We start from the raw sequence: 23,003 nt of genomic DNA, 5'->3' as shown, positions 1-23,003 counted from the left end.
ATCTATAGCTTGTGGAGTAGTCTATATGAGCTGTAGCTCCATCTTTTCCACTTAATTTGAAAGATACAGAAAGAAACATGAACTGACCTGAAACCAAATGTTCTTGATTAATTTACTGAGAATTTCTTTTCAGGATTAATGAATCTCAGGTGTATTTCTTCTCAGTATTCAAACATTCTTTAAGATATTAAAAGACTTCAGGCTTGCCAAAATGGTAGTATATTTCAATGAGCATGGCAGTAAAATGGCATTTTGTTTCTAGGGACATTAGAAATATCAAAAAATACAAAGAAAAATTTAAAAGCTGAATTCACAGTCTAAATTCTGCCAAACCCTGGGTCTTATATTTCCCCCCATGACCATGAATATAATGAGTACACAGAATTGTAATTGGAGTAATACCCAGTGGACCACAAACCATTTAATTAGGTGAGACACTGTCTCTTGTGTCATTTTAGTGGATGCATTTTCTTCTAAATCATTAAAGATAATTACACCACCACATCTATCCCATTAATTACTTTTTTTTTTTACAATGAACTTTTGAAACAAGAGGTATTCATCAAATAAACATGAAATGTAGACTTTGAAATATGAAAAAAATATATATAAACAATTGTTATTAACTGCATGTCAAATCCAGCATTCAAGTTTATAGTAGAGAAACTTGACCAGCTCTGCCTTAAGCAAAAGATAAAAGTGGTCTTCTCCAGTGATGTAATATGGATATCATTCACCCTGATATGATGTCATGAGAAAAGCTGTGATAAAACCATACTGAAAATCTACAATACCAGTTTAACGTGAGAGAATCATTAGGTAAACCCATATCCGGAAACATTCTTCAGAATACCTCACCAATATTCCTTAGAACTGTCAAAGTCAAGAACAAATAAGAAAGGAGTGAAACACTGTTTCAGACCAGAGGATACTGAGGAGATGTGAAAACTCATCCAATATGGTACCCCGGATTACATCTCAGAAAGAAAAGAGTATATTAGCAGGAAAAAACAAACCAGATGAAATCTAAAAAAATTTAAATTTTAGTCATCACAATATACCATTAATTCTTTCTTAAATTTTATTTTACTGTGTAAGAACACAATATGAGATCTACCCTCTTAAGATATTTTTAAGTGTACAATACAATACTGTTGACTACACATATAATTTTGTACAGTACACAAAATGTGTGTGTCTTGCTAAATTGAAACTTCTTGACCATTGATTCATAAATTCCCACTTCCCTCTCCACTAGCCTCTGATAAGTATTATTCCACTCCTTGATTCTAATATATCATATAAGTGGAATCCTGCAGTATTTGTCTTTCTATGACTGACATTTTCATTTAGCATAATGTCTTCAAGTTTCACCCATGTAGTCACATATTACACAATTTCCATCTTTTTAAAGGTCAGATTGTATTCCTCTGTTTACATATGCACCACTCTTTTATCCAACTATCTGTCCACAGACATTTCAGTTGTTTCCACACTCTGGCTATTGTGAATGGTTCTACAGTGAGTGTGGGAATGCTAAAATATTTTTGAAAGTTTGACCTAAATTTTTAGGATTATACCCATAAGAAGGATTTCTGGATCATTTACAATTTAATTTTCAACTTAATAGAGAACCTCTATACTATATTCCATAGCAGCTACAACATTTTGAATTCCTACTAACAATGTACAGTGAGGTGTGATGAAAACTCTGAAATATCTTTACAACTTATTTTTTAAATTAAAAATTATATAATTTATTTTTTAAATGCCATCATTCACACAAGTAGTCCCATTTTATTGTATCTTCAATACTACAACCAGCTCTGCTTTATGCCAACATACTATCAATTCTGAACTGAAAAAGTGTAAATGTAATACGTAGCTGTCAGTATCACTACTTTGCATTATTTTGGTACAACATTTGCCAGACTTTACTTTTAGTTTCTGTGACTGTCAGTGTGTTGGTTCAAGGTTGAGGGGTAGTTTTTGGGAGTAGTAAGCAATATTTTTTAACTTATTATTAACTAAATAGCAACTAATTTAGTGACTATAAACTTACAATTTCCTAATAATATAGGGCTGGCCATAAAAGTTCATTCCAGTTTTCCCATAACATGTTACAGAAAAGCCAGAACAAACTTTCTGGCTAACCCAATATACACATTTCACAAAGAAGTAAACAAGACACAACAAACCTAATTTCCTGGGCCAGAAAATTGGTATGTGAAGCCAGGGTTCAAACACTCTTTTCTTCACTTAAATAGATAATAAAAATCACAGTTTCTTGAGGGCCTCCTCCACTAATAGGTTCCGTGGCGGCTCAGACAGTAAAGGACTTGCCTGCGAGGTGGAAGAACTGGGTCCAATCCCTGGGCTAGGAAGACCCCATGGAGGAGGGCTTTGCAACCCAGTGCAGTGTTCTTGCCTGAGAATGCCGTGGACAAAGGATCCTGGTGGGCTACAGTCTCTGGGGTCACAAAGAGTCAGACGCAACTGGGTGACTAAGCATAGCAGTAATAGCCATTACTGGAGTGACTGCTTGGAGTGCAGTAACTGGCCTTGGAGTGCAGAATGAAGCAGGGCAAAGGCTAAGAGCTCTGCCCAGAGAACGCCCGGGCATAGCAAACACCCTCTTCCCACAACACAAGAGAAGACTCTACACATGGACATCAACAGATGGTCAACACCGAAATCAGACTGATTATATTCTTTGCATCCAAAGATCCAGAAGCTCTATACAGTCAGCAAAAACAAGACCGGGAGCTGACTGTGGCTCAGATCATGAACTCCTTATTGCCAAATTCAGACTTAAATTGAGAAAAGTAGGGAAAACCACTAGACCATTCAGGTATGGCCTAAATCAAATCCCTTACGATTATACAGTAGAAGTGAGAAATAGATTTAAGGGACTAGATCTGATAGACAGAGTACCTGATGAACTATGGACAGAGGTTCATACATTGTACAGGGGACAGGGATCAAGACCATCCCCGAGAAAAAAATATGCAAAAAGGCAAAATGGCTCTCTGAGGAGGCCTTACAAAGAGCTGTGAAAAGAAGACAAAAGCAAAGGAGAAAAGGAAAGACATACCCATTTGAAAGTAGAGTTCCAAAGAAAAGCAAGGAGAGATAAGAAAGCCTTCCTCAATGATCAGTGCAAAGAAATAGAGGAAAACAACAGAATGGGAAAGACTAGAGATCTCTTCAAGAAAATTAGAGATACCAAGGGAACATTTCATGCAAAGATGGGCTCAATAAAGGACAGAAATGGTATGGACCTAACAGAAGCAGAAGCTATTAAGAGGTGGCAAGAATACACAGAACTGTACAAAAAAGACCTTCACAACCCAGATAATCACAATGGTGGGATCACTCACCTAGAGCCAGACATCCTGGAATGCAAAGTCAAATGGGTCTTAGGAAGCATCACTACAAACAAAGCTAGTGAAGGTGATGGGATTCCTGTTGATCTATTTCAAATCTTAAAAGATGATGCTGAGAAAGGGCTGCACTCAACATGCCAGGAAATTTGGAAAACTCAGCAGGGGCCACAGGACTGGAAAAGTTCAGTTTTCATTCCACTCCCAAAGAAAGGCAATGCCAAAGAATGCTCAAACTACAGGACAATTGCACTCATCTCACACGCTAGCAACGTAATGTTAAAAATTCTCCAAGCCAGGCTTCAACAATACATGAACCGTGAACTTCAAATGTTCAAGTTGGTTTTAGAAAAGACAGAGGAACCAGAGATCAAATTGCCAACATCCCCTGGATCATCAAAAAAGTAAGAAAGTTTCAGAAAAGCATCTCTTTCTGCTTTATTGACTATGCCAAAGCCTTTGACTGTATGGATCACAAAAAACTGTGGAAAGTTTTGAAAGAGATGGGAATACCAGACCACCTGACCTGCCTCTTGAGAAATCTGTATGCAGGTCAGGAACCAACAGTTAGAAGTGGACATGGACCAACAGACTGGTTCCAAATAGGAAAAGGAGCATGTCAAGGCTGTATATTGTCACCCTGCTTATTTAACTTATATGCAGAGTACATCATGAGAAAAGTTGGGTTGGATGAAACATAAGCTGGAATCAAGATTGCCGGGAAAATCAGTAGCCTAGATATGCAGATGACACCACTCTTAGGGCAGAAAGTGAAGAAGAACTGAAGAGCCTCTTGATGAAAGTAAAAGAGGAGAGTGAACATGTTGGCTTAAAGCTCAACACTCAGAAAACTAAGATCATGGCATCCAGTACCATCACTTCATGGCAAATAGATGGGGAAACAATGACAGACTTTTTTTTTTTTTTTTGAGGGGGGAGGTGTCTCCAAAGTCACTACAGATGGTGACTGCAGCCATGAAATTAAAAGATCCTATCCTTGGAAGAAAAGTTATGACCAACCTAAACAGTGTATTCAAAAGCAGAGACATTGTCAACACAGGTCGGTCTAGTCAAAGCTATGGTTTTTCCAGTGGTCAGTGTGGATGTGAGAGCTGGACTGTAAAGAAAGCTGAGCATCGAAGAACTGATGCTTTTGAACTGTGGTGTTGGAGAAGACTCTTGAGAGTTCCTTGGGCTGCAAGGAGATTCAATCAGTCCATCCTAAAGGAAATCAATCCCGAATATTCATTGGAGGTACTGGTGTTGAAGTTGAAACTCCAATACTTTGGCTACCTGATGCGAAGAGCTGACTCATTTGAAAAGACCCTGATGCTGAGAAAGATTGAAGGCGGAGGAGAAGGGGACGTCAGGGGATGAGATGGTTAGATGGCATCACCGACTCAATGGACATGAGTTTGAGTGAACTCTGGGAGTTGGTGATGGACAGGGAGGCCTGTTGTGCTGCAGTCCATGGGGTCACAAAGAGTCGGACACGACAGAGCAATTGAACTGAACTGAATAGCATTTAACTTATAGTTTTTTTTTAATATGTGTTTCTCCCTATCACACTCTTTTTCATTTCTACATAATATTCACTGAACTGAATAAAAAGACTCTCTTACCATTTTTGTTTTAAGAGAAAAATATAATTTTGATGGCAAAAACTAACAAGTAAAGGACAATAAAAGAAAATTACAGAACAACCTTACCAATGATCATAGAATTTTAAACTATACACAAATATTGACACATTAAACCAATCAACTAATAGAAATGTAAATATATAATGTTTACAGTAATGTTCTCAGGAAAAAAACACATATTTTGACATTAGAAAATTTTTTAAAATATAATTTACCATATCAAAATATTAAAGGAGCTAAAATGAGGAAAATTAGCTTGATAAATTCAACATTCACTCACTAAAAAATGAAATATAGCAAGCAAGCACATACAAAAGAATACATGAGATAACTTTGCTTAATACTTTAAGCATGAAATGTTAAGTATTGATACTTTCCTTGTTAGATGAGGAAGTCAAGGATACCCACTTTTCCTGTTTACTCAAAATTGTACTAATGTTTTCAGTTAGTTAACCAAACACAAGAAAAAATAAAAGGAATAGCATTGGAAATAACATATCCAGAAAATGTTTAATTAGAGATTGTATGATATACATGTTGAAAATCGAAAATAATCTACAAATAAATTATAAAATTATTGAGATATTGTTAGAGTTGCCAAAATGCATTGAATCCTAATTAAAAAACAATAAACATTTTACAAATGAGATTTAAAATAGTATGAAAAAAATAATCACACATCCAGATTAATTTTAAAATATATGTAAGAACTTTATAAAAATATGATATATCTTATATTGTAAAACATGAAGTAGATCTAAATAAACATAACAATGTTGAGTGCTTATGATTTGGAAGACTTGAGGATGCAAATTTATCATTGTCTGCAAATAGATCTACAATTCTGTTTTTCTACACTAAATCTAAACAAGCATAATTCTAAAGTTTGTTTTAAAAGGTAAAGATAAAGAATATCTTAAACACTCTGCAAGATAAAGAGTTAACTTTTTAGGAGTTGCTCAACTTGATGCCAAAGCCTATTAGTTAAGGGTAGTTCTGGTTATAAAACCCCTAGAACCATACAGAAAGTCCAGAAACTAACTATAGATATACTGATGTTTGCTTTATGAATATTCTGGCACCACAGAGCAGTGTTAAAATGAGTGAATTTTTCAATAATTATTTCTGGGGTAAATATACACCAATAAGTCAAAATATAAAATTAGCTTATAATCACGCCCCATCAAAATTTACTTTCAATTTGAAATAAATTTAAAAATCAATGTAAAAAGAGAAAATAAAACCCCAAATTGAAAACAGAGGAAGTAGAATATAAAATATAATGCTGTACGAAATTTGTGATAATTTAGCACGTAAAATATGAGAATGTGTTTATTATTTTGGAGATAATAAGTGGATCTTAAATAAGACATTAGACGCCTTCACTGTGTAAAGAAACAGTTTGATAAACATTAGTTCATTAAACATAAGGAAATGTGTGCCTCTAAATACATCACCAACCGAGTGAATAGACAAGCCACAATCTAGGAGAAAATATTCATGATACATATATCAAAGGACTTTTATTTAGAATGCATAATGAAATACATATTTCATAGTAAAATATTAACAACCTAATAGAAAAATAGGTTAAAAAAACTCTGAATAGGCCCATCACAAAGAAGTAAGTCAAGTCAAATGACTAATAACTAAATTATAGGAATTCAGCCACATTAATAAAGTGGAATTGAATTCATAACCAAAATGAAGTACCCCTACTCATCCACCAACCTAAAAATATTAAAATGTCTGTTATGACAATATTAGACATGGACAAGAATGGACAATAATTAGAACCCACATGCAATAAAGTTGGAGTTTAAACTAATCCCTCTATTTTGGAAAATTATTTGATGGTATCTAGCAAAAGATCAGAAACAAGCTCCCTTCAATCCAGAACATTCAGAGATGGGGCACACCTCACACAGTGAGTGCCCACGGGCAATGCGGCACACACTTGTGTAAGAGTGTTCAAGCAGCATTTCCATTAAAGACAAAAAAGGTGAAACATCCAGGAGTGAAGCCGCTGGCTCACGTGGTAGTTCTATTTTTAGCTTGTGTGTGTGTGTGTGTGTGTGTGTGTGCAAAACCCCATACTGCTTTCCAGCATTGGCTACACCAATTTACATCCTCACCCTCAATGCCCAAGCTTTCCCCTCACTCTAATTCTCTCCAACAATCGTTATTTGCAGGCTTTATAAAGGAAAGCAGGCGGGGCAATTCAGGAGTGTAAAGCATACAAAATACTCTGTATAAAACAGGTAAGCTACGAGGATACCATGCGACCCCGTGGACTGTAGCCCACAAGCTCCTCTGCCCCTGGGATCGGGTTGCTCTGCCCTCCTCCAGGGGATCTTCCCCACCCAGGAATCAAACCCATATCTCCGGCATCGCCTGCATTGCAGGCAGGTTCTTCACCCACTGAGCCACAAAGTTTTAACAGTGTATAATCTAAACACATAATGAATCACTATGTTGTGCATCTAAAATTATTATAACACTGTAAATAAATAATACTCCATTAAAGAAGAGAAAATAGCCAAACTCCACTTGCAGTAGTAGTATGAATAAACATTATCATATCAATATATTTATTTTGTGGAGCATTCTTCAGCAACAAAAATGGAACTACTGATACAGTCAATCACTTAAAAATTCTTTTGAAACAAAATTCTGAGCCAAATAAGCCAGACATAAGGGAATATACTCTAAGATTTTAATAATACAAATTTCAAAAGCTACAAAGCTAAGTTTTAACTCTCATAACCTATTCTCTGTTTTGAAGAAAAAGTTTTGAACACCGCAATGGAGTTTGCTCCTAGAGGCATCAGAGAGGCACAGTGACTAGAAAAATGCTTACAGAAATGCTATAAAGAGCAGATAATGTCTTTAATTTCTTGGAGAAACTAGCATACAGGATGATGATACAAAATTACTTGTCTACCTATTTATCACATTTCATAATTTGAGAGTGAGAAAAAGAGAAAGGAAAGGAAGAGAAGAAAAAAAAAAAGAAAGAAAGAAGACATGGAATATAAGTCATTTGCAAATTCTGAGGATGTTAGGATGTGAACAGCCTTTTGCTGGGCTGTGCTTAGCCGCTCAGGCTTATCCGACTCTTTGCGACCCCATGGACTCTAGTTCACCAGGCTCCTCTGTCCATGGGGATTTTCCAGGCAAGAATACTGGGTTGGGTTGTCATGCCCTCCTCTCAGGGATCTTCCCTACCCAGGGAAAGAACCCAGGTCTCCCGTATTGTAGGCAGGTTCTTTACCATCTGAGCCACAAGGGAAGCCCATGGACAACATTAGATTATCATTATTTTGCTTATAACACTCTGAAAGTGAGACATAAACATAATTTTATTTCTTTTTTTCTTTTAAACTGAAGGTGATATTTTAAAATCACAGTGCAGTTTAAAAATCACATTATATTTGTACGATATATATGTATATGTATATGTATAATTTTCTCAACAGATTTTATCCCATTGTGTCCCAGTCACTAAAGAATCAACATGCACTTCAGGAGACATGAGTTCCATCCCTGGCTTGGGAAGATCCCCTGGAGAAGGGCATAGCAACCCACTCCAGTATTCTTGCCTGGAAATTCCCCATGGACAGAGAAGGGGTCGCAAAGAGTAGGACACTAATCAGTGAATAAGCACACATTTGAAGAAAAATGTAATAACCACCAACACACTGTACAAAGCGCATTTAAGAAAGTGCTTTCCTCTATCTCTCTTCTCACTCAAAATTACATTGGGTGAGAAAACATTTTGGTGTTGACTAATTTTCTGATGGTCTCCTTCACATCATTATTTCTAAGGCTGTAGATAAGGGGATTTAGCATGGGGATCACTACTGTGTAAAGCACAGTGGCTACTTTGACGAAGAGCCCTGAGCTTCTGGAGTTGGGTGCACAGTAGAGAAGAAGGATGACCCCGTGGAAAATGGTGATGGCGGTCAGGTGGGAGGCACAGGTGGAGAAGGCTTTTTGGAGTCCACCGGCTGAAGGCATCCTGATGATTGTGACAATTATGAAAATATAGGAGGCGAGGATAATCAGGAGGCTAGACACCTCATTGAGAGTAAAAATGGTAAAACATGTCATCTGACTGAGGTGACAGTCAGAGCAGGAGGCAGAGACGATAGCAGAATACTCACAGCCAAAGTGATGTATGATGTTAGAACCGCAGAAGGACAGCTCCAAAAGAGAACACGTGATTGTCAAGGAACACATTCCGCCCCACGTGTAGGTTGCAGCGACCAGGAGGCTGCAGAGCTTAGGAGACACAGCAACTGTGTAGAGCAGGGGGTTACAAACAGCCACAAACCGGTCATAGGCCATCACTGCTAGCATGAACATTTCCGCAATCACAAGTGTGCAACCAAGGAAGAATTGCATCATGCAACCCACGTAGGAGATGGTCCTTACGTCCACAACCAAGATCTCTAAGAGTTTGGGTGTAGTTGTAGAAGAGTAACAAAAATCAAGAAAGGAGAGATGGCTGAGAAAGAAGTACATGGGAGTGTGAAGCTTGGGACTGATTCTGATGATCACAATCATACCCAGGTTCCCCACCACAGAGACTGTATAGACGGCGAAGAAGACCAAGAAGAGGGGCACCTGGAGCTGTGGGTATTCTGAGAAGCCCGAGAGGACGAAGGTGATTCCAGCACTCCGATTTCTCTCATCCATCACTACGGTTCCTGCAGAGAAAATCAGAGTTCACCCTAAGCAACCAGACAGGACAGAAATAGAGGGTATTTTTTTCCCAACCTGGACAGGGGACTGGTCTGCAGTGGTGAAGTCTGGGATTTCCCAGGAAGGCGAATGAGACACAGTTGGAGCCCAAATGGTACACCGCATGTCTACAGGTGTGGAGAGTGCAAGGCAGCTGCTGATGGAGGGGCAAGGAGAGGATGGACTGGGAAGAACTGAGTGTCAAGGTGACTCAGAAAATGTCCTTGTTTGGATTTTCTCAGCCTCCTCAGCTATGTCTCCCTTTTCTCCACATGGATAATTCCTTTCTTTAGCTTCATTTAATTGAAATTGTTGATTACACTTGCAAATTCTTATGTTTGTTCAGGCCATTCTAACTGCTCAGGATGTCTTCTGTTTTTCTCTCACTTTTCCTTAGAGCTCTCCAATCACAGAGGGCTTCCCAGGTAATGCAGTGGTAAAGAACCCTCCCGATTGTGCAGGAGATGCAAGAGACATGAGTTCAATCCCTGGGTCAGGCAGATCCCCAAGGGAAAGAACTGGCAACCCAGTCCAGTATCCTTGCTGGTGAAATCTGATGGACGGAGGAGCCTGACAAGTCACACAACTGAGAGATTCAGTGCCCAGCTTATCAGAGAAGCCTCAGGTTTACATTCCCTTAATGATCTCGCCAACTGGCCAAACCTTGATAAAACGTCGCATATCGTATCTCCTAGAGAATATGAATGATGTCTTGTTAATAATCTAGACTCTTTAATCAAGTCAACTTGCCTTCAAATTTAACCTCAGCCACTTATTAATATGTCTCTGACAAGTTAAACTCTCTGAAACCTTACCTATAGAATATAATTCTATTATAAGAATTTGTTTTTACTACACAATTATGTATAAAATATAAGTTAAACTAGTGAATTATTTTCTAAAATGTTTAAGACTTTAATTTCACATGTAATAATTGCCCCCCACCGAATTTAGTTTAGAATACCAGAGTGGGTAGCCATTCCCTTCTCCAGGGGATCTTCCCAACCCAGGGATTGAACCCAGGTCTCCCACATTACAGGCAGATTCTTTACCAACTGAGTCACAAGGGAAGACCAGAAATACTGGAGAGGGTAGCCTATCCCCTCTCTAGCAGATCTTCCCGACCCAGGAATTGAACCAGGGTCCCATGCATTGCAGGCGGATTCTTTACCAGCTGAGCTATCAGGGAAGTCCAACTTTAATTTTTCTAAAACATTTAAGACTTTAACTTCACATGTGATGAATGCCCCTCACCAAATTTAGTTTCTTCTCTTGTATTTCTAATGCTGTTTTTCATGTTTACTTTGAATTCGAAATATATGACCTCAAAACATTCTACAACGTAGTACCACCTATAATTTTACAAAGTCTAAAATGGTGCAAATAGTAACTAACAAGTAGAAAAAATGCATACATGGGGGAAATCTTTTTCTTACTTAATTCTTTCCTAATGTTTCCTTCTTAGCTGCACATTTCCATTAATGTCTCAAGCCATCAAGGCATAAGCTTTGTTTTGTCCATTTTTCCCTGTCCTTGTCTGTATCTCTATGATTTCCTTTCCATTCAAGTTTAAGGCTGTGAAAAATGTAATTAGGGCAAAATGAACATATTCTTCAAAATACACTCCCATCTTTATTACTAGCTACCACCCATCTACTTAGCAGCTATCTTTATTTAAATTTCCTACAGCCATTCTTCAGGATCAATTTTGTTTCAATATTAGTTTAAAATCATGCTCAAATGCTTACCCATATTCAAAATCATCTCCATACAAATTACCTGCCTGCAATCTGGATGCTTCTGTCTGGATTTCTGTGATCTCTAAAAGAACTAAACTACCAATGCAGCAGGCATAAGAGACATGGGTTCTATCCCTGGGTCGGGGAAATCCCTTGGAGGAGGGCATGACAACCCACTCCAGAGTTCTTGCTTGAAGGATCCCATGGACAGAGGAGCCTGGAGGGCTATAGTCCATGGGGTTGTTTATAAAGAGGCAGAAAGGACTGGAGCAACTTAGCATGCACTGTATCGCTGCATCATCCAGACTGTTTGATAGCTACTTCTTTTGTTTTGCTCACTGCAGCAATTTTGATTTTTGTGTACAAAATACACACATTTTGTTATATAAAAGCATTATTACCTTTTAATATCAAATACCAGGCAACATATTTCAGACTACTTTGGGGTTTAATTCAGAAGTCAAATTTGCTGTGCTGCTCCAACTTGCTTTCACCTGCATGACTTTAAACTCAAAAAAAAAAATTAATGCAAAGTCTGGCATATTTCTCTACAGCTTTATAGATTTCTTTTTAATATTTCCCAAAATTTTTAAAAAAATTTTAATTGAAAACAAATACTACTACTTGAGTGCCCACCAAGGGCATCACTCAGCTATATAAGCAAAGTTCAAAACTAAATGCATCTGTGAATATTAAAGATATATGAAATAAATTCAATATCTTGTATTCTTACCCTTAAATGAATTAAATGAATATCATTTCACTGCTACTAGGGTTGCATAGGTGTTTCTCTGCCAAAAGTATTGTTAACTTCAGAGTTTCCCACATCAGAATTAAAGTAAGTCACTTAATTTAAACAACTCACCAGAAGCCATATAGTCTATATAGATTGATTTACTGAAGACTTCTTTAATTTAAATAAGAATCTTAAAAAGTATTCAACAAAAATACTTACATTTAATTAAAATTATTGTAGTTTGTAATGAGTATTGTAACCTCTTCTGAAGTATATTTCAGTAAAGTCATCAAGAAAATTACATTTTTTTCTCATTAAAAAATAGAGGCACTCTTAAGGGTAAGCAATACTTGTAAGCTAAACTTATGGATCATGCTGTATATTTATGTCTACCTGAGGGACTTTGGGGATTCACACCCCAGATAATTTTGATTGGGGTGTTTTCCATCTACAAACAAGACAATTTAAAGAAAATCCCATATTCCTCATCTAGAGTATAATTTATTTTAAATCATTAAATCATATAGGAAGCTTGAGCACATTTATCTTCTCATCTTAGAAAAATAACACTAGAAATAAAACTGTTTATATTCATCATGGAAGACGTGAATTCCAAAATTCAGAAAGAGAAAATCACAATTACTGTTCAATAGAGCACACATAGTGTTGTTCCTGTGTTATGTTTATTTCAGTCTTTCCTCTAAGTTTTCCTATTTGGACATCTACATTTTCATAAAAAAAAACACATTCAATATCACACTGAATACAAATATGATATTATGACATTTGCAGTTATTATCATATCCCAATGTTTCCCTGTTTTATTAAACTTTGTTGAGTATACAATTTTTGATAATGCAATTAATAAAACCTATCAATTATGCTGTATATTAATGGTCTATTTCATCATAATAAACTGCTGCAGATTCAGTGACTTGAAAAACACTCATTTATTAGTTCACAATTTCATATGCCTGAAGTTAGGCACAATACACCTCGTCCCTCTATTCATGTTTTCACAAGGCTGAAATCAAAGTGTCATCAAGTTTCTCATCTAGAAATTGGTTCTCTTCCAAGCTCATTCATATTGTTGGAATAATTCAGTTCCTTGAAGATGTAGGAATAGGGTCTTGTTTCCTTGACATCTGTTTTGGGGTTATTCACAGTTCCTAAAAATCACTCCTAGGCATCCACTTTATTTTCTCCACTCAAGTCACTCTTGCACTTCAAATTTCTCTTTCAATACCCTCTTATAATTCATACATCTCTTTAAAGAGGGATTCAAGCATTTTTAACAAATCATTGGATTATATGAGGCCACCAATCAGGATAGTTTTCTTTTCTTATCAACTGATTTAAAACTAGTTATAATTTAAAATTATTTGTCATTAGCTCCCAGTTTAACGTTTAATTGAATGGCTAGTTGAAGATATGTGTACACCAAATGGTGGGGAATCGTAAGGAGTAGTTTAGACTTCTACTTGTCACTTATGAGGTCAACATTTTTGTACTCTCTCGATTTATAACTCATTCGCTCTAACATAGCACCTACTTGCTTGAATGTTTTACTTAAGAGAAGAAACTTGATGACCTGTGATTCCATCTTAAGAAGATAAAAAAGAAAACATAGTTTTTAATCTCACAATAAATAGAAGGAGGGTCATATGGCAGTTCTATTTCCAGTTTTTTAAAAAATCTCCACACTGTTTTCCATAGCAGCTGTACTAGTTTGCATTCCCACCAACAGTATAAGAGGGTTCCCTTTTCTCCACACCCTCTCCAGCATTTATTGCTTGTAGACTTTTGGATAGCAGCCATCCTGACTGGCGTGTAATGGTACCTCATTGTGGTTTTGATTTGCATTTCTCTGATAATTGGTGATGTTGAGCATCTTTTCATGTGCTTGTTAGCCATCTGTATGTCTTCTTTAGAGAAATGTCTGTTTAGTTCTTTGACCCATTTTTTGATTGGGTCATTTATTTTTCTGGAATTGAACTGCATGGGTTGCTTGTATATTTTTGAGATTAATCCTTTGTCTGTTGCTTCGTTTGCTATTATTTTCTCCCAATCTGAGGGCTGTCTTTTCACCTTGCTTATAGTTTCCTTTGTTGTGCAAAAGCTTTTAAGTTTCATTAGGTCCCATTTGTTTATTTTTGCTTTTATTTCCAATATGCTGGGAGGTGAGTCATAGAGGATCCTGCTGTGATTTATGTCAGAGATTGTTTTGCTTATGTTCTCCTCTAGGAGTTTTATAGCTTCTGGTTTTACATTTAGATCTTTAATCCATTTTGAGTTTATTTTTGTGTATGGTGTTAGAAAGTGTTCTAGTTTCATTCTTTTGCAAGTGGTTGACCAGTTTTCCCAGCACCACTTGTTAAAGAGGTTGTCTTTTTTCCATTGTATATCCTTGCCTCCTTTGTCAAAGATAAGGTGTCCATAGGTTCGTGGATTTATCTCTGGGCTTTCTATTCTGTTCCGTTGATCTATATTTCTGTCTTTGTGCCAGTACCATACTGTCTTGATGACTGTGGCTTTGTAGTAGAGACTGAAGTCAGCCAGGTTGATTCCTCCAGTTCCCTTCTTCTTTCTCAAGATTACTTTGGCTATTCAAGGTTTTTTGTATTTCCATACAAATTGTGAAATTATTTGTTCTAGTTCTGTGAAGAATACCATTGGTAGCTTGACAGGAATTGCACTGAATCTATAGATTGCTTTGGATACTATACTCATTTTCACAATATTGATTCTTCCAATCCATGAACATGGTATATTTCTCCATCTGTTTGTGTCCTCTTTGATTTCTTTCATCAGTGTTTTAGTTTCCTGTGTATGGGTCTTTTGTTTCTTTAGGTAGATATACTCCTAAGTATTTTATTCTTTTTGTTGTAATGGTGAATGGTATTGTTTCCTTAATTTCTCTTTCTGTTTTCTCATTGTTAGTGTATAGGAATGCAAGGGATTTCTGTGTGCTAATTTTATATCCTGCAAATTTACTATATTCATTGATTAGGTCTAGTAATTTTCTGGTAGAGTGTTTAGGGTTTTCTATGTAGAACATCATGTCATCTGCAAACAGTGAGTTTTACTTCTTCTTTTCCTATATGGATTCCTTTTATTTCTTTTTCTGCTCTGATTGCTGTGGCCAAAACTTCCAAAACTATGTTGAATAGTAGTGGTGAGATTGGGCACCCTTGTCTTGTTTCTGATTTTAGGGGAAATGCTTTCAATTTTTCACCACTGAGGATAATGTTTGCTGTGGGTTTGTCATATATGGCTTTTATTATGTTGAGTTATGTTCCTTCTATTCCTGCCTTTTAGAGAGTTTTTATCATAAATGGATGCTGAATTTTGTCAAAGGCTTTTTCTGCATCTGTTGAGATAATCATATGGTCCCACTCCTGGGCATACACACTGAGGAAACCAGATCTGAAAGAGACATGTGCACCCCAGTGTTCATTGCAGCACTGTTTATAATAGCCAGGACATGGAAGCAACCTAGATGCCCATCAGCAGATGAATGGATAAGGAAGCTGTGGTACATATACACCATGGAATATTACTCAGCTATTAAAAAGAATTCATTTGAATCAGTTCTAATGAGATGGATGAAACTGGAGCCCATTATACAGAGTGAAGTAAGTCAGAAAGACAAACACCAATATAGTACACTAGTGCATATATATGGAATTTAAAAAGATGGTAACGCTAATCCTATATGCAATACAGAAAAAGAGACACAGATGTACAGAACAGACTTTTGGACTCTGTGGGAGAAGGTGAGGGTGGGATGTTCTGCGAGAACAGCATTGGAAAAAGTATACTATCAAGGGTGAAACAGATCACCAGCCCAGGTTGGATGCATGAGACAAGTGCTCAGGGCTGGGGCACTGGGAAGACCCAAAGGGATGGGATGGAGAGGGAGGCGGGAGGGGGGATCAGGATGGGGAACCCATGTAAATCCGTGGCTGATTCATGTCAATGTATGGCAAAAACCACTACAATATTGTAAAGTAATTAGCCTCCAACTAATGAAAATAAATGAAAAAAAAATTTTAATATATAAATAGAAGGAGGAAAAGATGAGAATGGTGATCAGCAAAATAGAAAATGGACTGTGAAACAGAAATAAGGGATTGAACAAAACTAAATTTCTGATGTCTAAAATAATACATAAAATCAATCATCTGTTAGATAAATTGATTAAAAATAAGAGATAATAACGCAATTGCTACTCAAGGGGAAAAAAAATGGAGCTTCATTACAAATGTTGTCAATGTAGAAAAAATAATTAGGCAGTATTATGTATAATTTTCTTCCAAAAAATTTAACTATTTAGTTGATGTTGAAAAATCATTTGAACCATACAAATAAAGTTACTAAAGATGAAATACAAAATATGAATAGCCTCTATCTTTTTATAAAATTGAATTTTCAGTTAAAAATCTTCCCATGAGCAGAACCCCAGGCCCATACTATTAAATGGTAAATTCTGTCAAGCTTTTAACTAATAAACAGCACAAAAAAACGTGCATGGATATTTGAACAAACAGAGCAATAAGACGTATATGCAACACTTTTTCTTCACCCGTTAATATAGCTCATTCTCAAACTGGAGGCATTGGGATTTGATAATTCAGTCAGTCTGACCCTAGAGTTTGTGCTCTTAGTTTAAAAGTTATGTCATTTGGTTGCAACTGGGTCATAAAGATTCTTAAAGGATAAGCTTATGATCATGGGTTTTATATTCTCATAGTTGGGAAGGTTTTGGTTGAAGGAAGGGCTTGATGGGAATTTTACTCCAGGAAGACGATTCAGATGGGAGGGGGAGGAGGGACTAGAGGAGGAAATGAGACTGGGAATGTTATTTAAACTTGATGCTGTTACTATCTTACCTATACCTTGTGTGAAACATGTACTTAGGATTGTGCTTATTTGTATGTGACAGCTCTCTGATTCCCAAACATCCGTGTACATAAGAATATTCCAAGAGACTTGTTTAAAATGAGCATTCCTGCGTTTCTCAGCCAAATATCCGGGAGTTCAACTGATTTTCCAGGTGATTCTGGCAGCGGTTCTAAGAAACCTCTATGATAGAAACCAAAGGTTTCTGGGTTTGATTTTCAGGCACAAATATCTAGAATCCAGCGCTGGGCAAGGACAATGACAGAATTCCTTGGCCTCTTCCTGACCTTCAGGAGCACAGAATTCAGTTGAAGAGGCAACGACAACTCAATCAGCAATGTGCAAAACCTGAAAATGATTAGTTTAGAATGTGTGAATCATAGCTCCATAGTTTAAAAACTGATAGCTGAGATGCGGGTTACTGGCAGCCATCAGTATATATATATATATTGTCCCCAGTAAAAAATGCATTTCCCAGTGAGGCAGAAATTGTAAATGAGCTACGAAGCTTACTTTTAGAGACACAGCACAACAAGCGGGCGAGCGCACAGAGAAAGCGTTAGGGTCGGAGCAAGGCGGAGGCACACCAGGAGAGAGGGTGTGGGTGTCTCCGAGAGGGAGGAGGAGCCGCCGCCAATATTTCTCATCGTTTTCTGAGTTTTTGGACACCTCTGGTGTTTCATGGGTTTCCCTGGTGGTTCAGAGGTAAAGAACCCATCTGCCAGGCAGAGGACACATGTTCTATCCCTGGATCAGGAAGATCCCCTGGAGAAGGAAATGGCAATCCACTCCAGCATACTTGCCTGAAGAATCCCATGGATGGAGGAGTTTGGCAGGTTACCATCCATGGGGTTGTAAAAGAGCTAAGACTTAGTAACTAACCAACAACATGAACAACAAAACCAGACAAAGATGTTGTAAAAAAAAAAAAAAAATCAAGATAACTAATGCACTTCATTACAGAAATACTGAAAAAAAATTAGAAAATAAAATATCACAGTATATGATAGAAAAATAATTAATGACTCACGTGAGGGGGAGGAACCAAAACAATTGCCTGCAGAGCAGCAAACAAGATATATAAGAAAATTCCTTCAATCTGATAAAGATCATCTACAAAAATACCTCTAGCTAGCATTATGTTTAATATAAAAACAGAAAACAGAAAAAAAAATCCTACACCAAGTAAAATAACTTGATTTTCTCCTAACCCTGTGTATAACAACAACCAAAAAAATAATGTCCTCAACCACTTTTATTCAACATCTTATTTCAGACTTTTGCTGAATAAGGAAAGAAAATTGTAATTACTGAAAAGTAGAAAGTAAAACTGTCTTTATTTGCCAGCTAGAGTCTGTATATAGAAAGCTCTAAGGAATCTGCAACCAAAATATAGGAAAATAATAACAGAATGCAGTAGTGCTACATAAATGAGTATATCTAAAAATATCAATTGCATCATTGTATTATAATGGTGAGCAAATAGAAATGACTTTTAAAAGTATAATTTGCAAGACTTATTCATGCATGCACGTGTGGGTGTGCGCTAGTCTCTTGGTCACGTCTGACTCTTTGCGACCCCATGGGCTGTAGCCTGCCAGGCTCCTCTGTCCATGGAATTCTCCAGTCAAGAATACTGGGTTGCCATTTCCTTCTCCAGGGGATCTTCCCGACCCAGGGAATGAACTCAAGTCTGCGAGCATATGGATTATCAATAAACTGTTGATAGCTAAACTGTAATCCCTGAGTACCTCAGTTACACCAAAGGCAAGCCTTTTCTAGTATTCATGATCATCAGGTCAAGTTTTTCACAACGATAACCTATTTCTGACATTCTATACTCTAACAAGAAAGTGAAAGTGTGTCACTCAGTCATGCCTGACTCTTTGGGACCCCATGGACTGTAGTCCGCCAGGCTCCTCTGTCCATGGAATTCTCCAGGCAAGACTGCTGGGATGGCTGACCATTCCCTTCTCCAGGGAGTCTTCCCAATCTAGGGACTGAACCCGGGTCTCCTGCACTGCAGGTGGATTCTTTATCATTTGAGCCACCAGAGAAGACTGCTGTCTTATCAGGAAGAGGTTAATTTCGATTCAACACATGAATACTAGAAATATTTGTCACAGCCATCTAGGAAGTATGAACTTTTCAATTACAACTCTAGGGGACTGCCTTTGGATTTGTACATTCTTGGGAAAATGTTAGCAAGGTATATACATAGTATTACAGCCAAAGTATTTTAAAATTAATCACAGTAATTTCAATAGTTAATATGAGGATTACTTAAAGTTTCTTGTAACTAATAACAATTTTATTAAATGCGAGTTGAGAAAAATCATCCATTCAAAGTGCAATGAGTTTTGTATTTAATGAAATAATTTTTCTAGAACTATAAATTGCAAGAATGATATATCTTCCCTTTTGTTTCAATATGTTGATTTGTGGTTATTAATTCATGATGGTTAAACCACTTTTCAGTTTCTGGAATAAAATCCAGTGTGTTAATATTCTGTCTTGAATATTCATTATATAACCACATTAGAAACATTGATCTATAAATTTATTCTTATAATAGCTTTGTTCGAATTGATTGTTAAAAACTCAGTGAATATAATGTATTATTAAGTATCCTCTTAATCTATACTCTAGAAAGATTTGTGCGTGATTGAAAATATTTCTTAAATGTTTGGAGAAATTCATAACATAATAAAAGGGGCATATGATTTCTTTGTTAGGAAGTTTTTGAAAACAAATTCCATTACTTTGGGCTTCCCCCGTGATTCAGTCATAAAGAATCCACCTGCAACACAGAAGACACAGGAGATGGAGGTTCGATCCTGCATCAGGGATATCTCTTGGAGAATGGCATGGCCACCCACTCCAGTATTCTTGCCCGGAAAATCCCATGGACAGAGAAGCCTGGCAGGCTAAAGTCCGTGGGGTCACAAAGAGTCAGACATGACTGAGCACACACAGACATCCATTACTTTAATAGATAAGACTTTACTTAGATTTTCTATTTTTATTGTATAAGATTGAATGCTATGTTTTCCCAAGGAAGGTGTTCATTTCACTAAGATTTGCAATTTCTTAACAATGATTCTTCACAATATATTCTTATCTGCCATGCCTGTAGAATTTTACCTATGCCCATTTTTTCCCCTAATCAGTAAAGAAAGAGATAAAGTTTGGATTGTTTTTAACTCAGCATGTCAAACTCAATATATAACATGCCTTTGTTGTCTCTTTTCCCTCAGAAACCAAATCAATCAAAGTAATAATAATGAGAAATAAATCAAATAAAGTCCCATCAATAAAAACAATGGTGGGATTTCCCTGGTGGTCCAGGGGCTAAGATTCTTTGCTTCCACTGCAGGGAGCACGGGCTTTATCTCTGGTTGGGAAGCTAAGATCTCACATGGCGTGCAGCACAGCCAAAACTAAAACTAAAAATCAATACATTTAAACAATGGTAAAATAAAAACCAGCTAATATGATCTTATAATTATGAAGGAGTATAGACGAATGAAGCCGAGAGGGCCTGGCTACAGCCGAGAATGTGTTAACGTGCAGAGCTAAAGAAAAAGTGACGTAGATTTTAGAGCCCCTAAGAGTCTCAGGGTTTAAAAGAATGAACAAAATAAATACTGAAGTCTGTATGAAAATGAAACAGTCAAGGATAAATGGGATCCACTTACAGGGAAGAAAAGCTATCAGAAGTTGCTCTAATAGATAGTGAGCTTTACTTCAAAGTTATCATAAAGAATACGTGGTAATGGCAGGTACTTCAAAGGAATAAAAGAAAGACTTATTATACTGAATGAGGTAGATTCATGATTAAGTCCAGTTATTCAGAAGCATTTCTGTTAATCTCATTATAATTTTTTCATACTTCATTATTGACAAAGAGCATTTCTTTTCATTTGGATTATGAGTGCAAACCTGAGACGTGAATGAGTATATGTCAGAAGAAGAGAAAATAAAGCAGTTCTTAACTTGGGCTTTATCACTGAGTAATCATCATAACTCCTTAAACATACATTTAACTTTTTCTCAACTTTCAGTATCATCTTAAGTACCTTTTGTTGAACTATATTATACTGGTATTCAAAAAATGAGTGATGCCTACAGAGACTAGCTATTATTTTCAGGATCTTCTTGCTTAAAATCAGGTAATATTTTTATCATGCAAACTCAAAAGTCTTCATTTTAGCTGGAGTAAAATAAAGTTTTGAGAAAAGCTAAAAGTTGCATTTTATAGAACTGAATCAAAAGAGTTAGTTATGAGAACCTGAGTGCAAATTTAACCCTAACCCTAACACTAACCCTAACCTTAACCCTGACACTAAACATAGTTATCATCTGTGTTTGCAGCAGTGTTACAAATCACAACATAAACTGTAGCATAAGGAATGAGTCCCTAACAATATATCTCTTTTTGTCACTCTGACTTCCACAATGTATTATTTCTATATTAATTCAGAAATAATTGTAGCTCATCCTGATCACCAAATAAAAAATGCAAAATGCAACATACAATTTATTTGAAACATAACCATATATTTACTTAAAATAAAGATAAGCTAGCATCAGAAAAATATTTGAAAATTATTAGGCATAGTATGAACATAAACATATTTGAGTTATACACAACTTGACTTTAATTCAAGTGGCTTTTCAGTCCCATTGGACGTCTGAATTATACTGAAGGAGAAAGCAGTTACATAGTTATCAAACTCCTTTATTTCACATCTTTATTCCTAAGGCTATAGATAATAGGGTTCAGCATAGGAATCATGACAGTAAAAAACACGGTGGCTACTTTGACCAGGAGCCATGAGCTTTTGGAGTTGGGGACACAATAAAGGAACAGGACAGTCCCATGGAAAATGGTGATGGCGGTCAGGTGTGAGGCACAGGTGGAGAAGGCTTTTCGGAGTCCACCGGCTGAAGGCATCTTGATGATTGTGACAGCTATGAAAACATAGGAGGCGAGGATAATCAGGAGGCTACACACCTCATTGAGTGTAGAAATGATGAAACATGTCAGTTGACTGAAATGGGTGTCAGAACAGGAAGTAGAGATGAGGGCAGAATACTCACAGCCAAAGTGATGTATGACATTAGAACCGCAGAAGGACAGCCCCAAAAGAGAACATGTGATTGTCAGGAACACATTCCACCCCACGTGTAAGTCCCAGCGACCAGAAAGCTGCAGAGCTTAGGAGACATAGCAACTGTGCAGAGCAGGGGGTTACAAACAGCCACAAACCGGCCATAGGCCATCACTGCTAGCATGGACATCTCCGTAATCACAAATGCACAGCCAAAGAAAAACTGTGCCATGCATCCTTTGAAAGAGATAACTCTGTCTTCCACAACCAAGACACCTAGAAGTTTGGGTGTAAATACACTGGAAGAACAAATATCCAAAAAGGATAGATGGCTGAGAAAAAAGCACATGGGTGTGTGTAGTTTGGGGCTGGTCCTTATGATCACAATTATGCCAAGGTTCCCCACCAGAGTGACTGTGTAAATGGTCAAGAACACCAGGAAAATGGGTACCTGGAGGCGTGGGTATTCTGAGAAGCCCGAGAGGATGAATATGGTCACAGAGCTCTGATTTCCTCCATTCAGTACCATGGCTCTTGATTTAAAAAATAAAAATGAAGAAGAATTAAAATTGAGCAGTGGAACATGAGAAGGTGGAGTGAAAGAAACTGAAGATAGCTCAACCTATGCTAGTGAAGGCAGTGTGATCAGCGTATACTCAGGAATGTTCTGAAGTGTCAGGTTGAAGTCTTTACTTGACAACTTAAGTGAATGTGATTATGGGAAATTAGTTCTATCTTTT

General features: G+C 37.0%; 2 protein-coding genes across 2 annotated transcripts; both read right to left on the bottom strand.

Moving 5' to 3' along the window:
- Positions 1 to 8,782: 8,782 nt before the first annotated feature.
- Positions 8,783 to 11,524, bottom strand: LOC136175365 (olfactory receptor 1165-like). Its single transcript, XM_065945689.1, has 2 exons — positions 11,521 to 11,524; positions 8,783 to 9,738 (listed from the first exon to the last, which is right to left on the bottom strand). Exons 1-2 carry the CDS (start codon positions 11,522 to 11,524, stop codon positions 8,783 to 8,785), a joined length of 960 nt encoding a protein of 319 aa, XP_065801761.1.
- A 10,366-nt stretch (positions 11,525 to 21,890) lies between these two features.
- LOC136174921 (olfactory receptor 1165-like) lies at positions 21,891 to 22,792 on the bottom strand. The gene is given in 2 exon segments (XM_065945186.1): positions 21,891 to 22,321; positions 22,324 to 22,792. Coding segments are annotated over 2 exon segments (900 nt in total).
- Positions 22,793 to 23,003: the final 211 nt, after the last annotated feature.

Source organism: Muntiacus reevesi, chromosome 9 (genome assembly GCF_963930625.1).
Source record: "Muntiacus reevesi chromosome 9, mMunRee1.1, whole genome shotgun sequence".
Lineage (NCBI taxonomy): Eukaryota > Metazoa > Chordata > Mammalia > Artiodactyla > Cervidae > Muntiacus > Muntiacus reevesi.
Note: the sequence above shows the minus strand (reverse complement) of the source record. Positions and strands in the feature narration are given on the sequence as shown.